General features: G+C 36.8%; 1 protein-coding gene across 4 annotated transcripts in view; it reads right to left on the bottom strand.

Annotated features, from left to right (window-relative positions):
- ca8 (carbonic anhydrase VIII) overlaps positions 1 to 21329 on the bottom strand; it is a 30180-nt gene extending 8851 nt beyond the window's left edge. Inside the window, exons 1-8 of one of the 4 annotated variants that reach the window (XM_055014692.1) lie at positions 15174 to 15595; positions 10914 to 11105; positions 10548 to 10672; positions 6114 to 6209; positions 4458 to 4520; positions 4311 to 4359; positions 2796 to 2908; positions 938 to 1501 (exon numbers count right to left, since the gene is read on the bottom strand). In XM_055014692.1, the coding sequence (XP_054870667.1) occupies positions 1382 to 1501; positions 2796 to 2908; positions 4311 to 4359; positions 4458 to 4520; positions 6114 to 6209; positions 10548 to 10672; positions 10914 to 11105; positions 15174 to 15249 (834 nt within the window). In that variant the 5' untranslated portion in view covers positions 15250 to 15595 and the 3' untranslated portion in view covers positions 938 to 1381. Of the gene's footprint in view, positions 1 to 937; positions 1502 to 2795; positions 2909 to 4310; positions 4360 to 4457; positions 4521 to 6113; positions 6210 to 10547; positions 10673 to 10913; positions 11106 to 15173; positions 15596 to 20766 lie in introns of those variants that run through there. The other 3 variants (XM_023291832.3, XM_023291831.3, XM_035957962.2) reach the window with 3 other exon arrangements.
- Positions 21330 to 23018: the final 1689 nt, after the last annotated feature.

Here is a 23018-nt window from a genome sequence, read left to right as displayed (position 1 = left end):
GTACTATAGAGTCTGTCTCCATCAGCCAAAACAAACATAACAGTTCCCGTGCTGTCTTGCTATTAGCTTGCAGAGGGAGGATTTACAGCAGACTGTCAAAGTGCAAAACCTGTGGGCATAGCAACTGTTGTCTGCATGCACATATCCACTGTGCACACAAACTCCTGGTCCTCCAGCAGTCAATAAAAGCCGGATGTTTGAGGTGTGTATTCTGGGTAAGCAGGACCTGCTGCTTTAGAATACTTCTGCTTCTGTTATCTGTGTTCAGCAGTGAGACCACGGTTGAAACATGCAGATAAAAAGCTCCTACTGGATTCACAACTCGGTCATGCATGCAGTATATATAATTATATCAATGTGACATTCAGTGCATCGTGTCTTTTTTACTTTATTTTCTTCAGAGTTTTGACATTTCTCAGAATGTCTGCAAACAACCTCACAGTTTTCTTGTAAAGCTCAGTGGTGCAAGATTTGGTATCAATCCGATACCAAGTAAATACAGAGCCACTATTGCCACTTTATTTATTCTTTATTTTCCCAGGCAAGATCAGTTGAGAACAATTTCTTATTTACAATGATGACCTGGCAAGAGGCCTCAGCAGGAAGAAGATAACAAACAAACAATACACATACAACAAATGACATGCAAGTGTTTAACCCTCGTGTCGTCCTGTGGGTCAAAATAGACCCGCTTTAAAATTTGAAAATGTGGGGAAAAAAAATATATTTTCACAGTGAAACTTCTGATGTCCACATTTTCAACATTTTTGGGAAATCTTTGAACATTTTTGGTAGAAAAAAAGAAATGTTAAAAATGTTTCTTAAGAACATTCACAAAAAAATCAACCAAAATCCAGCGAATTTCACTGGATTTTGGTTGATTTTTATGTGAATGTTCTTAAAGAAACTATTAGAAGTTTTACTGATATATATGTAATCATTTTAGATATTTTCAGGATATTTTTGGAAGATTTTTACTCATTTTTTGATAATATTTACAAGAATTTTCTTGCCAAATTTGGGTTTTTTAAAAAAAGAACTGTAAAGGGAAACTTTGAAGGAATTATTGGAATTTTCTTCCTGAAGGTTTTGCAAATTGTCAGAAATGTGGTGAATTCTTTTGTTGAATTTTTTTCAGACAAGGAAGCAATATTTTTTGGTGCCCGTAAATGAGGACAACAGGAGGGTTAAGTGATTCTGCACAAGCATTCAGACTGTTATTGTATCAGTTAATTTGATCTCAGTGCAGCAGTTCTTAGCCTTGGTTAGCATTTATGATGATAACCAGTATATGCTAACACTACTGAATCCTCCTGTATTGTGTTATTGGCCAGATCATCTTCTGCTCAGGTGCTTCACATTCTGCCTTCTGTTTCTGTTCTCATAATTTATCCACATTCTGGATTTGGCCTAAGGTGGGAGGAAGCCAGAAGTCTTTTTTCCTTTCTTTCTGTTGGTATTTCAAAGGATCAGCAGGCCAGAGGGCTTCAGGCATGAAAGACTGAAATAAATGTCAGAAGGTTACCATCACCGTCCTTCACAACAACCTGCTGAATAAGAGCCACAAGTCAGGCAGAGGCTGAATTTAAGTTTAAATCTATTAAAGGCAAGTGATGGACGTATTGATTGGTGGTGGGTGGAAAGGCTGCAGGTTAGCAGACCTGTGTGACGTGAAAGAATCTGACTTAATGATTCTATGTATAGCTAAGACCAATGGAGAAAAAGATCTGATGGACACTATAAGCAACATGATTATACTGATAGTCACACGTTAAACTGGACAACTGTTGGTTCTGGGATCATCAACACCACCCAGAAGATCATCGGCTGCTCACTGCATTCTTTAGAGGACTTATTTAGCTCTTTACCTCAGTGGAGCAGCAAACATTCTTAAGGACCAATCCCAACCTGGACACCATCTGTTTGAAGTCCTACCCTCAGGTAGACTCTTCAGGTCCATCAAATCACAGACTAAAAAACAGCTTCTGCTACCAGAGTTATACAAGAACTGAACTCAGCTGGTCAAACACTTTAAACCAACTGAGTTCAGTTGGTCAATACAAAATCTGATGTCATGATCTGACCAATGGATTAAGAAAAGTATAATGGTGTCAAAACTGTCTCTCCAATTATTTGCCCTGTAGGCATGGAGAAAATGACCAACTCTCACAGCATAAAAGATGATGCACAGCTCAGTATCTTCAGGATGTCTTGTGGTGTTATCTCTGCTAAGAACTGCTCCTGGATCTTCTGTTGACGATAAATCCTGCTACGTCTGAATGCTTATTTCTCCTGGTGATTTTTAGAAGATCTTTCAAGAAGCTCTTTGGACATTTGAACATTTGGGACTTAGTTTCCATGTCACTTACAGGAAATGTTTGGTCTGAAGAGAGACTGTACAAGGTAATTCATCATCTTAAACACCTTTAGAATCCATTGTTAACAGAGCTGTAATTAAAGTTGTTGCTGCTGGACTTTGGAGATGCTTAGATTTCCAAACACTCCCCATCCACAGTGTCAAAACGTAAGAAGAAATCCTAGTCTTTCTCCAGAAGTCTTTTGTTATGTCTGCTCACTAGTTGCTTGTTGGGAGTCGAGTGTCTGTCCACATGATTTTTAGTTATGGTTTGATCTCTACCAGTTTGTGTGAAATATATCTCCCTTTTTAAAAGATAAATGCCCCATTATGATCCCAGCTGATTGTTAGTGGTGTCTGGCTGCTGTTTGGTGCTTGACAGGTTGCGATTAGTGAGTTAAAGGACTAAATGTCCTTGTTGTTACTTCACTTGTTTTACCTGTAGCTGTGAGATGGTGAGCGGGTAGCGGTACAGAATCCAGGTCACATTCTCATTACAAGGCGGCGTAGTCAGAGATCCTTCATACACCCAGTAGTCTCTCAGTAACGGGTCTGAGGGCAGAACATTCCATGTAAAAATACATTATTCCATCTAAGAACAGAGTAACTGAAAACAGCATTCATTCCTCAACTGTACTGCAGCAACATAAAAGTAAACACGCATAGATTATGTATTACTCTAAATCTACATCCCACCCTGCAACTCTCTTTTCTAAAATTACAGAAAATAACCAGTAAAATCAGGGAAAACAAGCATTAATTTTGATGTTAAAAAACAGGCCAAAACTGTACATAATGTCTGCAACAGAAATATATATTTTTATAAATGCTTTTTCTTTTTTTTTCTTTTTTTTTTTTAAACAAAATTTGGCTGTAAAAGTATACTTTTTTGTATTGTGTTTCAATCAGCAACAAATGCCATAATTTTACAGATATTTTCCATTATTTGAAAGACAAACTATGCATATAAAGGATTGAATAAAAGTAAATAAATTTGGAATTTTACAGATTTCCTTGTTTTGTTATATTACAGATATCTAAGGAAAAAGGCATTTAAACACATGGTATATAATTTCTTTTTAAAAAGTGCAAAAGTGTGAAACTGTAAATAATGTCCACACTAAAAATCTGTATTTTTATGAATAATATTTTTTTTTTTTACAGTGTATGTCCATAAACTAAACTATTTTGTTGTATTTAAATGAGCTAAAAATAAGTATTGCACAGAAATTTTATGTTGTTTTCACAGTTATGCTTTCTTTCTTTCTTTTTTTCAGTTTTGGAACAGTATATATCAATTGTCAAGCATATATGTTGATTTGATTTTTAAAACTGCGTCGACTTTAACCCTCCTGTTGTCTTCATTTACAGGCACCAAAAATATTGTTTCCTTGTCTGAAAATAATCCAAAAATTCAGCAAAAAAATTCCCCTGAAAATTCAGAAAATTTGCAAAACCTTCTGGAAGAAAATTCCAATAATTCCTTAAAGGTTTCCCTTAAAAGTTTTATTTTTAAATCCCCCAAATTTGGCAAGAAAATTCTTGTTAATATTTTCAAAAAATGAGTAAAAATCTTCCAAAAAAATTCTAAAAATATCTAAAGTGATTCCATATATATCAGTAAAACTTCTAATATTTTCTTGAAGAACATTCACATAATGTATTTTATGTGAATATTCTTAAGAAACATTTTTAACATTTCTTTTTTTCCACCAAAAAATGCTCAGAGATTTCCCATAAATGCTGAAAATGTGGACATCAGAAGTTTCACTGTGAAAATATGTTTTTTCTCCACATTTTCAAACTTTAAAATGGGTCAATTTTGGCCCGCAGGACGACATGAGGGTTAAGTGAGTATTATTCAAGAAAATGACTCAGATCACATCATGGATTAAAAGAGGAAAAAAAATAATGTGGACATCCATAATTTGAAGTAAAAACATGTTATTCTCACCAGGTAACAGAGTGTTGGGGTTGAAGCAGGGGATTAGCTTGCTCTTCCCCTGATGGAAACACAATAACATACAAGTTTAACAATATGATGCTAAAATCAGCATGAAAGATCATTAATTTGTTCCCGTCTTTGAATATTTAGTCTCACCTTGTACTGCAGGTCCTGGAGAACTTCAGTGATGGCCTTCAGACCCAGATGCTCTTTACCAATCTGGCAAAAACACAAGCATTTTGGGTTTCAGGAAAGACTAATCAATGCATCTGCCAAAGACAACGTTCTCAGTGATTGTCTGCAGGACGTCAGCAGGGCTTAGTTTATATCTGCTGTTACCTTACAGGAAGCAAACAGGAAGCAGAAGATGTCAAAAACAGGATGCGTTTGACAGGGTTATGAGTGAAATCTCAGCAGGTCAGGACCGTTTCGGGTTGAAAGTAGAATGATTGTGGCTGTTTTTTCACTGGGTGTGTTTTCCTCAGCCATCATGACTCAGGTCACCTCAGAACCAACGTCATTTCTCCGAGGTCTGACTTATCTGGCATAAATCAAAGGTTTTTAAAGAGCTTCCCAGCAGGGAAGCTGACTCTCACTCTTTCTGGAGGTGTGAGGAAACATGGGAATTTCACAGGAATGTAGCGGACAGAACTTTCCAACTGGTCTCACACTTAAATTATTACTCAGGCCAGTTCAAACTAATCTGGAATTCACTTTGTTCACTCATAAAAACAATTTTTACAATCCCAGGAAGGAAAAACAGGTTTAGTTAGGCTGATAGAGAGCTGCAAAAGTCAGTGTTTTTAAAAATGTGGGGGAAAATACAGACACTTAAAAAAACACAGAAATACACACCCTCAAAAACCTTGTAGTTTATTAGCTAAACCTATGAGCTCCATGAAGGTTGTAATATTCACTGAGTTAGGTGTTACTTTGTTTTACTGGGAGATTTTTATATTTAGTCTTCATTCATTGATATAAATTAAGTGGACTATTGGAATACTTTGAAAAGAAATTGATTGAACAGATTCAGTTTTACCTGGAAGTACCAAATAAAGTTGCATCTGAGTGCATGAGAAGATATTGAGTTCCAATTTTAAACATGTTTAATGTCAAGACCTTACAATTTGATTATTTTAACCTTTATGATGTTGGTTAGAAATCCAACAAATCCTAATTATTCCCACTGAGCAGCTCTTTGGTGACAGTTCAAAGAAAAACTCCCATTTAACAGAAAGAAACGTCTGGCAGCAGCAGGCTCAGGGAGGACAGACGTCTGCATCGACTGGTCGGGGTGATGCTGAAGACAACAGGACAGCAGATAAAACAATGCATGTGAAAATAATTTTTAAAAAAAAACTGGGCAGGTTGATCAGTAACTGCACAGGAGTGTTTGTCATCAGCACTGCATTTGTTTTGTCCCCAAATATCTTCCAGTCAGTTTACATATTTGACAATTCAGGGATGATTCTGTGTAGATTTTTAACCCACGCTGTTTTTTTGTCAGCAGCGTTTGTTGTAAAGGAAGTTTGTCCATTCGTTTTCTTATCTTGAATGAAAAAACACACAAATTTAGTGTATTTATACGATGAGCATGGGTTTAGGTAGTCATAGTGTTCAATGCTTACTCAATAATTTAGTATTTCTTGTTGCAGGATCAAAATACAAAAAATGTTACTCAGGTTTCCAGGTAAGTACTAAGATAAGGAAAGGTACCAATTCATATGTATATTTTTCTGAATGTGAATAAACTGTCAACCCGTCAGGGAAACCACTTCAGCCACCGTCTGGCTCTTACTGTGGGTGTTTTACCTGTACAAACAGAGCTATGATGAGGACTCCATTCTTCTTGCCCAGAGCGTCCTCCAGTGTGTTGAACAGAGTGCTGTTCCAGTGAATCAGATGAAGCTGCACAGAAACAAGAAAACAGCCTGTTATGTGTTTGAGAGGCTGTTGTTGTGAACAGGTGGAGGGAGCACGAGCAAGTGAGCGAAGAGTGAAAAGCCATCAGCTGGTGGTGACTGAGGGCTTTCTGGATGGACTCTTATGAGTCCATGTGAACAGAAGAGACCAAGATCTGCCCTAAATTTAACACCAAACTGCTGCTTCACCAGTCTCTAGCCCCCTAACTGGACACTGATTTTGTCATTTGCAACAGAAAGGAAAATGTGTCCTTAAACAGGTACTGAAGAACTGTTGAAATATGTAACCTTGACCTACAAAAATGTCCACTTTTTACACATATTTAGCCCAGTTTCAATGAATAATCTTGTGATATTCTATATTCTGACGACATTAAAAGACTAAAACCCAGAATAAAATAGTCCATCATTCTCCACTGCCCATCCTAAAACATACATGCAGTATTTGTCAAACAAAGGTTAATATAAATAAACACTGACAACAGGTGGTCAGTGTAGTCTTTAAAAAACATTATTTCAGCAGGAGGAAATAGGATATGGGTATAGAGGATGGTGCTCTAATGATTATATGGAGCGGCAGGGCAGTGTTTGTGTGATTCTGTCACATTAGTGTGGGTTCGCTAACAAAGAACAGGTCACACAGTGCAAGAGTGTGACTTGCTGGTGTATTTTTTATCGTTTTTTTTCAAAAAACAATGGAGATCTACGACACAAATATGCCCTGTTTTAGAGACGCACAATCACTCCTTTACAGTAGGATACAGTCTTCAGAGAACAATCAGCAGATTTATCCTTTAACATCGACGTCTCAACGAGTCCCCAGCCAAGCAAAAGTTTTATTTATACTTTAATTCCTTCCAAAACCAACACAAATTACTTCAGATTAAACAACTAAAACAATCTGGTTAGGTTTAGGGATAGATTTCCATGGTCAAAAGAAACCTGTGTCTGACATCAACCTTTTCCCTAACTGGTGTTTCTGCATGAGATTAAATTAAAGCTACTTCGACATTTTTCTTATCAGAGAAGACAAGTAGTATTTGCATAACCTAAACCCAATGCAAGGGAAGAATGACAATATGCCATGATTAATGCTAACACCTGCATATAGTATCCGTTAAATGGTGAGCAACAGGTGACTAGAATACCTGGTGAGGATTATGATTAATATTGCAGTCAGTGAAAACTATGGCACACCCATCCCAGTCCACCAACTGCTGTAGGAACGGCAAACCACCTTCAATTCCTACCAGGAAAGTCGGTGTCTCCAGTAACCACCTTAGTTTAAGTTCAAACATTTTACACTCATATTGCCCACACAAAAACCCATGAATACCAACACATCATTTATCATTTCAAACAACACACTCATTTATTTAGCCTCTGTTGAAGTACTTATGTTCTATTTGTAGATAACTTTTGCATGTTCAGCATTGTCTTGCTTTTTAAATCGTACTGATCTTTTCTATCTTTTACCGTTGCTCGGGTATCTGGTTTTCTGCAGCTGTGGTCATCTGGTTGGCTTCAGGTAAAAGATGTGTTCAGGGGAGCAGCAGGCTTTTATACCAGACAATCAGACCATACCAAGTGGCTGCCTCTTCAAGGGGTGGGCTGGCTTTTATTTGATTTGAATATTATGTTATTTATTTTGTTTGTGTTGGGTAACAAGACATAGTTTGCACTAGTTTCTTATGATTCTTTTGATTAAGTGGACCACTTGTGCTGTTTTGTGCTTTTTTGTTGTTAGTTTAGGTGTATGTGTTTTATATTTCCCCTCTTGTGTGTAACTGGTTTGATCAGCCAGTATACACACCGACTGGCCACTTTATTAGGTACACCTTGCTAATAAAAGGTTGGACACCGTTTTGCCTTCAGAATTACCTTAATTCTTGGCGGCATATTTTCAACAAGGTGTTGGAAACATTCCTCAGAGATTTTGGTCCATATTTACATGATAGCATCACACAGTTGCTGCAGATTTAATCCATGATGCCAATCTCCCGTTCCACCACGTCCCAAAGGTTCTATTGGACTGAGATCTGGTGAGTGTGGAGGACATTGGAGTCCAGTGAGCTCATTGTCAGGTTCAAGAAACCAGTTTCAGATGATTTGACCTTTGTGACATGGAACATTATCCTGCTGGAAGAAGCATCAGAAGATGGAACGCTGTGGTCATAAAATGATGGACATGGTTAGAAACAATAGTCAGGTAGGCTGTGGAGTTTAAACCATGCTTAGTTGGTAGTAAGGGGCCCAAAGTGTGTCATTCCACCACCAGCAGCCTGAACCATTGATGCAAGGCAGGATGGATCCATGCTTTATGTTGTTTACACCAAATTCTGACCATCTGAATGTTGCAGCTGAAATGGAGACTCATCAGACCAGGCAGCGTTTTTCCAATCTTCTATTGTCCAGTTTTGGTGAGTCTGTGTGAATTATAGCCTCAGTTTCAAGTTCTTAGCTGACAGGAGTGGCCCCTGGTGTGGTCTTCTGCTGCTGTAGAACATCTTCTTCAAGGTTGTTGTGCATTCAGAGATGGTATTCTGCATTCCTTGGTTGTAACCAGTGGTTATTTGAGTTACTGTTGCTTTTCTATCATCTCCAACCAGTCTGCCCATTCTCCTCTGACCTCTCACATCAACAAGGCATTTTGGTTCACTGGATATTCTCTCTTTTTCGGACCATTCTCTGTAAACCCTAGAGATGGTTCTCAGTAGATCAGCAGTTTCTGAAATACTCAGACCAACAGCCATGCCACGTTCAAAGTCACTTAAATCCTCTTTCTTCCCCATTCTGATGCTTGGTTTGAACTTCAGCAGGTTGACTTGACCACGTCTACTTGCCTAAATGCATTGAGTTGTGGCCATGTGATCAGCTATTTTTGTTGACAAGCAATTGAACAGGTGTACCTAATAAAGTAGCTGGTGGGTGTATGGTTAGCATGCTAAGTTAAGTTGTACAATTATATTATATTTGTATATTTGTATATTTGCTCTTATGTTGTATATATTTTTTAGAGTGTGTTATATAGTTTATTCTTAATGCTGCTATTTGGAGAGTACTAAACTGATTTTCATTGTTTTCTGTAACAGTGACAATAAAGATCTATTCTATTCCAACAAAACGAATGCTGGTACAAGCATCAAAACAAACGCTCCGTTGAAGCTAGAGCAACAAAACAAAGAATGAAGCATCATCAGATCCAGTGTGCTGGTGAAGAAAGTTTGACATTTCCAGAGTTTAGCTTTTGACCTTAAAGTAAAATGAAATGTCAAATGTTTGCATCTGGACCTGATGTCTGTCAGAGAGCCTGAACTCAAAGCGATGGCCTTTAAAGATACAGCTGAAAGTTTCACAAATACATTTACTGTAAGTAGGGCTGGACCCGAATATCCAAATATCCAAATATTCGGTCATGACGGTGGTATCCGAATATGTATTTTGAGATCCGAATATTTGGCGTCTTCCTCCATTTGCCCACCGCGTCGGACATTACGGACCGAGCCGAGTATTCGGTTCATTCCTCCGTCTGTCCACAACCTGTATTACTATTACCTATAGTAAATGTTCACCTTTGCTTATTTCACCTCATTAATTTGAGTATTTCTCTCAGATTATTGGATACAGACTTTGATAGATGGACCTAATTGACAAGTTCTCTCGTCACACAGTCACAGATACTTAGTTTGTGTTGAAGAAATTTCACTCTTAGTCCTTGGAAGTTTGCTGTAGTGGGTTATTTACTGGTATTCCGGCATACGGTGGGTTTACCAACACAGAGCATGAGTCTGTGGAGGTAAGCAGACCCAGAACATTTTTAGAGTCCACATTTTATAGGGATGGTCAGAGAGTAGGGAAGGGAACGTATGTAAATACAAGGGTGAAAAATGAATAATTTGCGTATGGTTGCTAATCAGTGACAGACGGTAAGACAAAGAACAAAAGGTGGTTGAATCAAGGAATCTGGCAAACAGTTGCAAACAGCAAAACTACGACAACAATAGGTAAGAGGAGGTCCGACAGACAGGAACAAATAACAAAAGATAAAAGAATTGTGGATAACCATGGGAAATGGAATGAAGGAGTGACAGTGTGTGCTATTTTCTTCATCATTTGCAACAGTTAAAGTGTATTTTTCAGTTTCAGGAATCCAAAATGTTATTTGTCAGAGAAGAAAAACAGATTTTGTGTTCAAGGACTCAACGAGCTACAATCTTATCTGGTGAAGGACAAACGCTGAAGCCAGAAGTCTAAGCATGTGAACTCTGTGTTTCTACTGTGTGTGTGTGTGTGTGTGTGTGTGTGTGTGTGTTGTGTTATTCACCTCCATTGGGAAAGCCTTGAAGTTGACGGTGTGCTCCGATCCTCTCTGGTTCTCTTTACCCCAGTGGAACCGAACCTCGTGAAGCTCGTACTCGTGGTCGCTGGGCAGCGGACCCCCGGTAACCACTGGCAACGGTACAGGAAACCCGATGCATTGTGGGTAAGCACAGACAGGAAGCAGAAGACAAATGAAAGAGGTCAGAGAGACGGTGAAAACGAAAGGGTGATCAATAAAGGGAAAGACTTAATGTGGTTTTCCCACGTTCCATATAAAATGCAAGCATCATCCACCACTAAACCACGGTGACACCGATAGACTAGGCACGTTTCTTGGTTTCTCAGCCCTTCTGCTGGCTACTGAAGTCACCTGACTTGGATTTGAGGATGATTCGAACAGTGTGTCCGTCGTTGATGACCTCGCAGTCTCGACACACCACGTAGTTGGGAGACAAACCGACGTCCAGGAGCGACGGGTCGTACTGAGCCTCCCTGGAGTTTAAATTAATGGGGGACTGGTACTCTCCATTGGCTGCTGGGAAATGGAGTCCCCATTCTACACCTTTGGAGTGAAAACACACATTACATGAGGCCTATTTTCCTGTTATTGTTGTAAAATGTGAGCATATATCTAAGGATACGGGGTTTGTAGAGTTTCTTAAACTTTTACAGGAACCATTGGAATACAACGGTGTCATCGTCATACATTTGGACTTGACATAGCAGGAAAGAAGCACAGGTTACTAAATAATATAATGATTAACTCTATTCAAATCCTGATAATCCATCCCAGTGTGACAGCAGGTCCATGACAAGGAACCAGCTTCACCTGCTACTCTTGGGTTCAAACACAGTTTAGAGTAATATGAGTGTTTCCAAAGTCAGCTTATATTAAATTAAAGCAAATTTCACACAATCTAGTTCTTAAGTAGGGCCTGGTTGTTGCTAAATACAAAACATCTACTAACTGCTGGCTCATTCCTCCTCAAATCATCAAATCTTCTGAACAATTTCTGCTCGACTTTTTCTGATCTGCCTGAATTTTTGATTGCAAAAAATGTGGATTGCTGTTTGGCCCACAACTTTGAAGCTGCAGCATGTTTGCAAAATAGTATTTCAGGAATTATTCAAAATAAAAGCCTGTCATTCTAAATTTTAGACTTTTATCTTTAATGGTTCCTGAGATGTTGTTGTTCAAATATAGCTTCAAATTTCACTTAGCAAAAAAACAACTATGATACCTGTCAACTATGCTACAAAAAGCCCTGTAATTATAAATTGACCGGTCTAAATACAGGACAGATCTGTCTGTTTATCTGTCCTTCATACAGTCACTCAGTTGTAGCTATGAATCAACAAGCAAACAAATGTGAAAGCCGTCTTATCAACAGACAAAAAGACAAAAAGACGAGATATGAACCAGTGAAGACTTGGTTTAAGGTTGGGATAGGGGTCAGGGAAGTATTAGTTGTGGTTAGAGTTAGGATAAATCGATGTAATGTCCTTAAGTGTTGGAAACAGGACTGTTAGGAGTGTTAGGAAGACGGTTATTTCAGAAGGACATATGTAGAACCGATACAAACACAAGCAGTTCTTCCTCTTCTTCTAAAAGCTATACTGGTTAAAATGGGCCTCCTGCTCCCCTCCATTCATCCCTGTTTGCTTCCTTTCAGGGTCTCAGGACTTCTTGCTGTTTTTGTGACAACGAGAGCTTCGCCACAAAGCAGAGGACAGAGTTTAACCCTCCTGTTGTCCTCATTTACGGTCACCAAAAATATTGCTTCCTTGTCTGAAATAATCCAAAAATTCAGCAAAAAAAATCCCCCAAATTTATAAAAATTTGCAAAATCTTCAGGAAGAAAATTCCTTAGAAGTCTCCCCTAAAAGTTTTATTTAAAAAAAAATAATCCCCAAATTTGGCAAGAAATAAAAATTTAAAAGATTTTTAAAAAAAATGTATTTTCAAAAAATGACTAAAAATCTTCCCAAAAAATCCTAAAAATATCTGAAGTGATTATATACATATCAGTAAAAGTTCTAATATTTTCTTTGAGAACATCCAGAAAAAAATCAACCAAAATCCAGCAAATTTTGTTGGATTTTTTTTCTGAATATTCTTAAAGAATTTTTTTTAAAAACATTTCTTTTTTCCACCAAAATTTTTTTAAAGATTTCCCAAAAAATGTAGAAAAATGTGGAAGTTTTCACTGTGAAAATATTTTTTTCCCCCACATTTTCATACTTTAAAAAGGGCCAATTTTGACCCGCAGGACGACACGAGGGTTCAGGTGGATAAAAACAGATTTAAGCAGGATGTGGTCGCAGAAAGAGGGTCAGGGCGTCAGAACTGGGACAGGAGGCTTAAAAAATCATGTGAGAAGGACTGAGAGATTTTACATCTCTGACCAAACAACAACAGGTGGAAAGTTCTCTTGCTGGCGACCGAGTCAAAGCCAGAGTGGAGAAAGTGATACCACCAAAAGTCTGGATTCACTTCAGGTTTCAGCTGATCGTACCGGCGTAGGGAGAACAGTGAAAGATGTGGGAACCTGCTGAGTTTGAAAAAGAGGAAACACTGAGGGAGAATCGTGTTTATGAAAAGTCTAGCGTGCCCGAGAGAATGAAGTGAGCTCCTCACGGCTCGTCGTTGTGCTGCAGACTCAGAAAGACGAGGGGAGTCGTCACATTCTCCGCTTCCTCGGCAGCTGAAGCCTTGGCAACGGTTTATCGAGGGCAGCGAACGTCTCACTGCAGCTGAAAAGGGTCGGATTCTGTGTTCGTCAGAAACTTGTTTGTTTGGTCGATTACAGACAAACAGAACAAGGAGTTCATGCTGCAGTTGTTTAATGAACGTTTGCCGAATGTTTTTTAATAGTTTTAGCCGTAATTTTTTTCAACAATATACTGTTACTTTACAGTTAAATAGTTAAATCATAGAAAGAACCATTTAAAAATAAGTAGGAATTAGACTAAAAATGTTGTAAATAATGTCCACATAAAAAAATCTGTATTTGTGTATAAAATTACACTATTTTAATTGTATTTAAATGTGTAAAAAAATTGCCATTACTGAAAAATGATCATTTTTACAGCTATTTTACTGATTTTATCCTTTGTTTGATTATAGATCATATTTATTTTAAAAAGCATTAATTTACATGTTATTTACAAAAAATAAAAAGAAGTATATGAATAGTAATGATTTTTTAAAAAATAAACATTTAACTGTAACTTTACATTATTTTTTACTGTATTTAAATCAGTAAAAAAGAAATATTTTACAGATAACTGTCATTATTTGGGAGAAAAATTACGTAGATTAAGGCTTGAAAAATGTTTTTTTAACTGTTACTTTATGGATTATCTGTGTTTTCTTAAATTAAAGGTGATAAAAGTATCAGTTTACATGTTGACTGTAAAACAAAAACAGGACAAAACTTCAAGTTTTCTGTACCTTTACATAAAGTAATTTGTACTTTTAAAACTATTAAATGTAAAATTTTTACAGAACTTTGCAGATATTTGCCGTTATTTTTACAGTTTTTGAACATTACACTGTTCCACCATTTTTAACAAATTTCTGCCTCCAGATTTTCATTTTCTTTACAGAATTTTTATTTAATCTATAGAATGTTTTTGATCAAGTCAAATCAAGTCAAGTTTATTATAGCACATTTACCAAAGTGCTTCACAGTACATAATAGAAAACAAAACAAAATCTCTGGGTCGCCTCTGGTTCTGAGTCTGGATCTGGGAACTTTAAGGACCATCTGACTGACTGGAGCATGGACATGTAAAAGCTCAGATCTATAAGATGGTGCCAACCCATTTAACACCTTGAAAACAAGCAATAAAATCTTAAAAACACTTCAGAAGTAGACAGGAAGCCAGTGGAGCGAGGCTAAAACTGGAATAATGTTCATTTTGTATTGAAATTTACAGTTACAGTTGGATTACAGTTTACAAAATGGTAATAATGAATGAGTAAAGTGAGGACTGACGTTAGGTTGCTAAATCAGTGAAGTTTTTAGACAATCTGTCACATCTCTGTACCTATTATAGAATTGAAGCTATGTGTTTTATTAATTATACCTCATTACCTGTTAGTTTTTCTGTTTGTCAGCTGTCTGTCCGAAGAAAGCCAACTCAAATATAACAACGCCAACATGAGATCATTTATAAAGCCGTTTAATGTTTTTGCTAGATAGTGATCATGAATCAAACAACAAGCATGAATACAGATGCACATTCACAAGAAAAACGTCTAGATATTTAGTAAAATGATAAATGTAGTGGATGGCTTTGGTTGTATAAAGTTTTTACTATTACTTACCTGCCTCTGCTGGCTTCTTATCTTAACAAGGATCTTAAATTATTGTTTGCATTCTAGTTGAAGCTCTCAGCTGTTGTGTTTTTATCTTGTTGAAGATCTTCTAAAGTGTCTTGCAGGAAGTCGAATCTCACAAAATGTTTCTCATGACAAACTTAAAGTATATTATCTGTGCCAGTGGAGAATTTAATTAGTCAGTGATTCTGCTGGTGAACAGGTTCCCACAGGACACTTGAAAGCCGTGCATTAGACTCTTATCTATGAAACTACAAGCTGCTACTTATCATTTACAATACTTACAGGAAGAAATGAGTGTCACAGTGCATCCTTTGAAGCTCAGTAGAGGCACAAAAAGATATAAAACACATAACTGCATGACGTCCTGTAACTATGACAGTCAGTTTAACATTTATAAACCATATTTACACAGCTGAAAGGGTATTTTAGATGTGCAACAGGTAGACGTGAAGAGTCTTTAGCCCAAAGTTACAGGTGTAATAACTCTGAAACAATAGAACATAAAGAGCATCTATACTACCAAAACAGATAGTTTAACCCTCCTGTTGTCCTCATTTATGGGCACCAAAAGATATTGTTTCCTTGTCTGAAAAAAATCCAAAAAATCAGCAAAAAATTCCCCAAATTTATAAAAATTTTCAAAACCTTGAGGAAGAAAATTCCAATAAAAAAATCCCCCAAATTTGGCAAGAAAATTCTTGTAAATATTTTAAAAATGAGTAAAAATCTTCCAAAAAAAATCCTAAAAATATCTAAAGTGATTACATATATATCAGTAAAACTACGAATATTTTCTTTAAGAACATTTGGAAAAAAATTAACCAAAATCCAACAAATTTCACTGGATTTTGGTTGATTTTTTTCCAAATGTTCTTAAAGAAACATATTTTTTTTTGCATTTCGTTTTTTGCACCAAAAAATGTTAAAAAATTTCCCAAAAGTCTTGAAAATGTAGAAGTTTTCACTGTGAAAATATTTTTTTTTCCACATTTTCAAACTTTAAAATGGTTCAATTTTGATCCGCAGGACAACCCGAGGGTTAAGACTATCTATACATACCACCACCAAAATAGATAGATTAATATAGATTCTATCGCCTACAATTCTACACTAGTCAAAACACTAAAAAAACATTGATTATTAGGTTATGCTGGCAATGTTCAGAAAGTGTAAGATCAAGGAAAATGACAAGGAAATAAAGTCAAAATGATGATGGAAGAGAAACAAAAAAAGAGAAGAAATGACAAAAATACAGATTAGGGTATAGAAAGTAAAAAAATAAAGAGCAGTAGATATATAGAACATAAAAAAATTAGAAAAATATTACTAAAAATGAAAGTAGGACAGTGAAAAGAGCACAAAAGCACACATTAGTTGCCCATTTGTATCTTTGCAATGACGAGAACAACCAAGACGGAGAAAAAATAATAAGATAAACACTTTCTTTTTGCCCCTCAGTGAGGCACAAGCTGTGTAAAGTTGGTGGATAACGGATTTTCTTTCCCTCCTGAGAAAAGCTTAATTGGAGCTCCAGGTGATCTGTGCAACTAAAGCTGTGCAGTGTTGGATTTCGTACGTTGTTCTTCTGAAAATAACTGACTGGACGGTGAGTTAAAGCGGCATTCCAACAGTTTTACACACAGAGATCGGCTCAACAGTCACCAGAAGTACTTTTATAGCACAGTTTTTTATGGTTCAGGAAGAGTTTTATCATATCTAAGAGGATGACGCCAATGTTTGGCCATTAAAGTTGTAAAACAGAAGGTCTCCATTTATTTTAGAGCAGGGGTGACAAACTCATTCATTCAGGTTCCACATTCAGCCCAATTTGATCTCCAGTGGACCAGACCAGTAAAATCACAGCATAATAATCTATAAATAATGACAACTGCAAAGTTTTCCTTTGTTTTAGTGCCAAAATTTACATAAAATGTTCACATTTAAGGAATTATCTTTTTGTAAAACATTATGAACAACCTGAAATTTTTTAACAAAAATAAGTTTAATTTCAACAACATTCAGGCTCTGATTATCATTTACACATTTCAACTTACAGATCATAGTGTTTCTACAAAAAGGCACAAAACTTTTAGTCACAACTATCTGGAACTGAATTATATAGTACTTTATGATCGAAATGACAAAATTCAGACAAAAAACAAAAACAAGGCAAAATATTGCAAAAGCGAGACAAAATGACAAAAAATGAAACAAACGACATGAAACAAAACAAAAAAGAGACAAAAAATTTGATAAAAAACTTAAAGAGACAAAAAATGGACAAAAATGAGACCAATAATTACACAAATGACACAAAAAATGACAAAAAAAGAAACAAAACCACAAAAAAATAGACAAACAACACAAGCGGGACAAAAAACATGAAACGACGCACAAAACAATGAATAAAGCAAACACAGAATGAGAAAAGTAAGACAAAAAACACAAGAGAGACAAAAAGGAAACATAAATCGACAAAGATGAGAAACAAAACGACAAAAACACAAGACAAATGACAAGAGTCAGGCAAAAAAAAACAACAAAAGCAAGACAAAATATTACAAAAGTGAGACACAAAATGACAAAAGAACAATCTAGTATTTTATTTTCTGATCAAAACAACTTGTAATGGTCTAGAAATTATTTAAATTTATAGTTTTACTAATTTACAATCTGCAGTTAACCCTCGTGTCGTCCTGCGGGTCAAAATTGACCCGTTTTAAAGTTTGAAAATGTGGAAAATATATATATTTTCACAGTGAAACTTCTGATGTCCACGTTTTCAACATTTTTGGGAAATCTGAACATTTTTTGGTGGAAAAAAAGAAATGTTAAAAATGTTTCTTAAGAACATTCACAAAAAAATCAACCAAAACCCAGCGAATTTCACTGGATTTTGGTTGATTTTTATGTGAATATTCTTAAATAAAATATTAGAAGTTTTACTGATATATATGGAATCATTTTAGATGATTTTAGGATTTTTTTGGAAGATTTTTACTCATTTTTTGAAAATATTTCCAAGAATTTTCTTGCCAAATTTGGGGGATTATTTTTTTAAATAAAACTTTCGAGGGAAACTTTCAAGGAATTATTGGAATTTTCTTCCTGAAGGTTTTGCAAATTTTCAGAAATTTGGGGATTTTTTTGCTGAATTTTTGGACTTTTTTCAGACAAGGAAACAATATTTTTTGGTGCCAGTAAATGAAGACAACAGGAGGGTTAATGTCTTCTCTGTAATTTTTACACTTTACAAAGTCATCCTGCGGGCTGGATTGGACCCTCTGGAGGATCGGTTTTGGCCCGCGGGCCGCATGTTTGACACCCCTGTTTTAGAGTAACAGTGACTGCAGCTCCTTCCACTTCTTTTACATTAACAAGTAAATCTTTGCCTCTGCTAAATTTAATTTTACCATGTTTTGATTCTGTAAACCTCCACCTTTATAGAGGTGCAGCAGTCAACTGTTAGGATTCCCCCTTTCAGTCCATAACTCAGCAAGTCATTTCAAGAAATTCGTGAACAAACAGCTGCATCATAATGACCTTTTCATGCGTAAGATTCTCATTTGCCAGCACCGTTGTTGAAATGTTATCACTCTTTTGATGCTTTGCCACATAATTTCATGTTTTCTATGAAAACTCCCACTTTTATTCATGTGCTAACATAACTGCATAAGGGTTTTCTAATCATCAATGAGCCTTTCAACACCATTAGCTAACACATTGTAGCATTAGAACACAGGAGTGATGGTTGCTGGAAATGTTCCTCTGTACCCCTATGGAGATATTCCATTAAAAATCAGCTGTTTCCAACTACAATAGTCATTTACCACATTAACTATGTCTACACTGGATTTATCATTCATTTAATGGTATCTTTATTGAAAAAAGCCTTTCCTTCAACAATGAAGACATTTCTAAGTGACCTCAAACTTTTGAATTGTTGTATAGGTTGTGTATTTATTGTATATTAGTTGTATTGACAGATAGTTTATCTACTCCTGTACAATAGTGGGACAGCAGATGTTCACAGATGATGCCTACAAAAATTATTCAACCTCATTTGGAAATGTTCCCCTTTCATAGCTTTTCAAAGATGAATCATGGTGACAAGAATTAACAAAAGACAAAGACTCTTTCATGCCAAAGTGAGAACAGTTGTCTACAAAGTAACACTAATTAATATAAAATATAAAATGCAATACAAGTAACTGCATAAATATTCAACCCATTTAGTGACTCCTTCAGAGGAGTCGTAGGTGTCTTGGTGGCCTCATTAGTCTCTTTATTGCACAGTCAATGTACCATATTCAAATAAAGAAGTAAAAGGTAAAAACTCTGACCACTGAATACTGTTTATAGGCACTGTAACATGTGTAAAAGCTTGTAAAGTCATAGCTATTAGAACAGGATCCAATAAAAGACCAATATAGATTTATGTGCTTAGTTAGAGGCATGTTGTAGATGCTTTGTATTTCATTTTGGAGTGTTTTATTTCAATGCATTTGAGTGCAGCTGCAATATTTCTGATGATAAGTGAGGGTTAGCTTATTTAATTACTATACTACCATAATATTTTTGTTAAACTGCCATCTGTGTTTGGGATGAGAATAATTGCATTACTGCTTTGCAAACACAAGGATTTACACAAGCCTTTTATATCTACACTACTGTTCAAATATCTGGTGGCAACAGTAGTGTAGGTCAACTTTATCTCACTATAGAGCAACTTCAACTAATATAGAGCAACTTCAACTCATTTAGAGCAACTTTAACTCATTCAGAGCAACTTTAACTCATTCAGAGCAACTTTAATTAATATAAAGCAACTTTAAATCATTTAGAGCAACTTTAACTAATATAGAGCAACTTTAATATAGAGCAACATATTCCATTTGCAAATGGAATAACCTTACACTGTAAAAAATGTTTGTACATTTTACGATAAAAAACTGTCAAACCATGACAGTAAAAATTTGTAACTCTAAAACAGTTAGATGCAGTTTTTATAACACTGAATCACCATAAATAAGTTAATCAGGAGAAAAGTGTGATTTTTAGATTTTTTTTTTCTCGAAAATGTACATTTCCCAATTCCTGCACAGTTTTTAATGGAAAAATGCCGTAATATGTAGAACAATACTGTAATTTTTGCATTTCATTCTAGAAAAAAATCCAGTTTTTCCCAGTTAACTGTACATATTGTTGTACTGGTAATGGAAACATGCTGCAATATTTATAACAACTTACATTTCTGCATTTATTACATGTAAATAATACGGTTTGTAGCTGTCAAACTGATGTGCTTTTGTGTTAATAACGGACATATTCTTTAATATTTATGACAACTTTAACCACATTTTTTCCTAAAAAATACACATATTTAATATTAAATACACTAACTGTTATGCTGATAATGGAAAAATGTTGTAATATTTATAACTTACACAAACTTTATTTTATGTAGCATTGTCATGTAAATTTTCAAATTTTAAAGGTTAAAATTAATTTTTACACATTTTTTAACCCTAAAATCAACAATATCAACACATTTCTTTACCGTAAATGTAAAAAATGTTTGACTGTGATTTTAAGGTAGCATTCAGACAACCACAGCTGCTGGAATTCTGCCGTAAATACTTTTTTTTTTTTAAACATCAAACCGAAACACAGATGCAACTTGATTTGTACATCCTGTTCTGACTTGATTTTTTTTTACAGTCCATGAACCCAAACTTAGCTTTAAAGTTTATCATCTCTGCAGAACTCACTAACAGGCTGATAGGTTCTCTAAAGTTTTGTCTTCAGACTCTTTAAACCCAACATGTCACATGTCTCCCAGCATCCCTTCACACGCTGCCACAGACAAGCCTACCTTCCTCGTAGCCCCAGTCCAGCTCATCTTTCCCAGGATTATAATCCGACTCCTCGTTCACGTTGTCGGCCATGGTGCTTGGCAACCTGCTCGCTGTGGCACAAACCAGTCTGAGCTCCCAGTAGACTCCCAGTCAGGCTGCTTTGTCCGCTAACTTGGACACAAACTGAAGTCACTGTTGGATGGATTCCCAGCTGAGCAACAACTCTTTTTCACTTTCCTCTTTATGTCTTTTCCCCCCTCCTTCTTCTTTCCTCTGTGTGGCTCTTGTCCTCTTAAAGCCACTATCTGATGTGTGAGCTCTGCCTCGGTGTTTCCCTTTGCTCTGTTGCTCCTCCTTCTTTTGCTCTGCTGTTATCTCTCCTTCTTCCTCTCCGTCTTCCTTTCTTTCTCTGCTCCTCTGCAGGCTGCAGGTGTGTTCGCTCAGCCTGGCTTCCCTCCATCCGATGACAGATCGCTGCTTCTCTTTCACGCCCTCCGTTCACAAGTGCAAATAAACTGTAAAGTGAATCAGCTTTAATTGTTTTTCTTCCCATTAACTGTTAGTCAGTTTCAGTTTGATTTATGTTGTGTTGAACCTCTGTGCTGCTGCCCTGGTGGTATTGTGTATGCATGTGTGTGTTGGAATGCTGGCAGGAAGGTCACGCTGGTGTTTCTGACCCACCCTTGGGTGAAGGAAGCAGCGGCGGTTGAGAAAACAGGCCGAAAACAGCAGGACCGGAGAAACTGAGAGGCTAAACTGCTCTCCTAACTCTGATGACTTCAAGATGGACGGAGAAACTAAACCCTAAAGCAGCCGCAGCCACTTCTGGCAGCAGCTCAGCGCTTCGTCCCAGATGAGTTTGAATGGAGGCTGAACTGTTATACTTCCATGAACTGCTGCCAGACTGAATGGCTGGACAGTAATGTATTTTTAAACCGGGGTTATTTGTAGAAAAACATGTGCAAAAAGTCAAAAGGGATGAATAGTTCACAGTCCCGATTGTTCTTAATTTCTTTCTGTCTTAACCCATACCCTCCAGGCTGCTGATGTTAATTGCCCTACATTCTTTATCAGGAAACTGTCCTCAGAGGCAGGCTCCCTCGTTTCTATGCTGCAGAGCCAAAACCAGAACATGAAGTCTCCCTGCCTGTGATCCACGTCTCCATGGTCGCATTAACCTCCTAATGGGCAGAAATCTGTTGTCGGACCCCAATTACCTCCTTTGATCATGGCATTTTTTCCACAGTATTTCCTGAGTTACTCAGAGACAAACAAAGCACTCGAGAACTAATCAGTAATTTAACGGTTCTGTAATACCTCTTTTCGACCAAAAAGAACCAGGTGCTAGTTCAGTGTTGATGCTTAGTTGGTCCAAATCTCGTGCCTCCTAAGAACCCGTTTGCTTTTCCATTGACAAGGAGCCACGTCATTGCTGTAAAACGTCAGTATGTCACTGTATGTGTAGCCGTTCAACAACGTTCGCACACCATAAACATGGAAGTGCCGTTCCTGACTTTGCAAGCCTACATTGCGATCCAGAAACAAAAAATCATGCTGTTTGTAGCTACCTGTCTTCAACGTAGTGACAAGCAACTGCGACTACCCGTTTCTGGTCCATGTAGTCGTTTTTGAGCTTTTTAAGTTTATTGAACAGTTAGTCGATGCTCTGCTCATACCCATCTGCAGCCATCTCCCACTGGATCGTTTCGAACACCGGCTTGGTCCGAGAGGCTCCCTCTAACTTTGACTGAATCTCTTTTGAAGACCGCAGTGCTAGGAAGCTCTGGGGCTCCTCCTCAGACCACTGCTGCTTGGATTTAGCATCCATATTTACCTGTTTGAAAACACTAACACTAAACACTAGTACTACTACTCGCTGGGCTGTACGAAATGGTGGTTCTATGTTTCCACCGCTGATCACCGTAACCCCACTCCCGGCCTGTAACATACTCGGTTCCTAACTCTGGCCCAGCAAAGAGTTGGTGCCTGAAAAGCACCAGTTTTTGGAGCCTGGAGTAGGTGCTGAGTTGGTGGAAACACAAAGAACTGGTGCTAATAGTTACACTATTAAACAATGAACCTCATTGTCTTCCACAGAATGCCATAATTGTTATACAATAGTTAACCGCTTAAGTAAATTACAATCATAATACTGTAAAACAGCAGCATGTATGTTATTGTAGTTTTAGGCAATTTGGTTACATTTTCAGTGTTTTACAGTTTATTATCCCAGTAACCTTGAGTCTTATCTGAGATTTTGCAACTGTAA

Source organism: Amphiprion ocellaris, chromosome 10 (assembly GCF_022539595.1).
Source record: "Amphiprion ocellaris isolate individual 3 ecotype Okinawa chromosome 10, ASM2253959v1, whole genome shotgun sequence".
In the NCBI taxonomy this organism is placed as follows: Eukaryota; Metazoa; Chordata; class Actinopteri; family Pomacentridae; genus Amphiprion; species Amphiprion ocellaris.
This window is presented reverse-complemented; position numbering and strand designations above follow the sequence as displayed.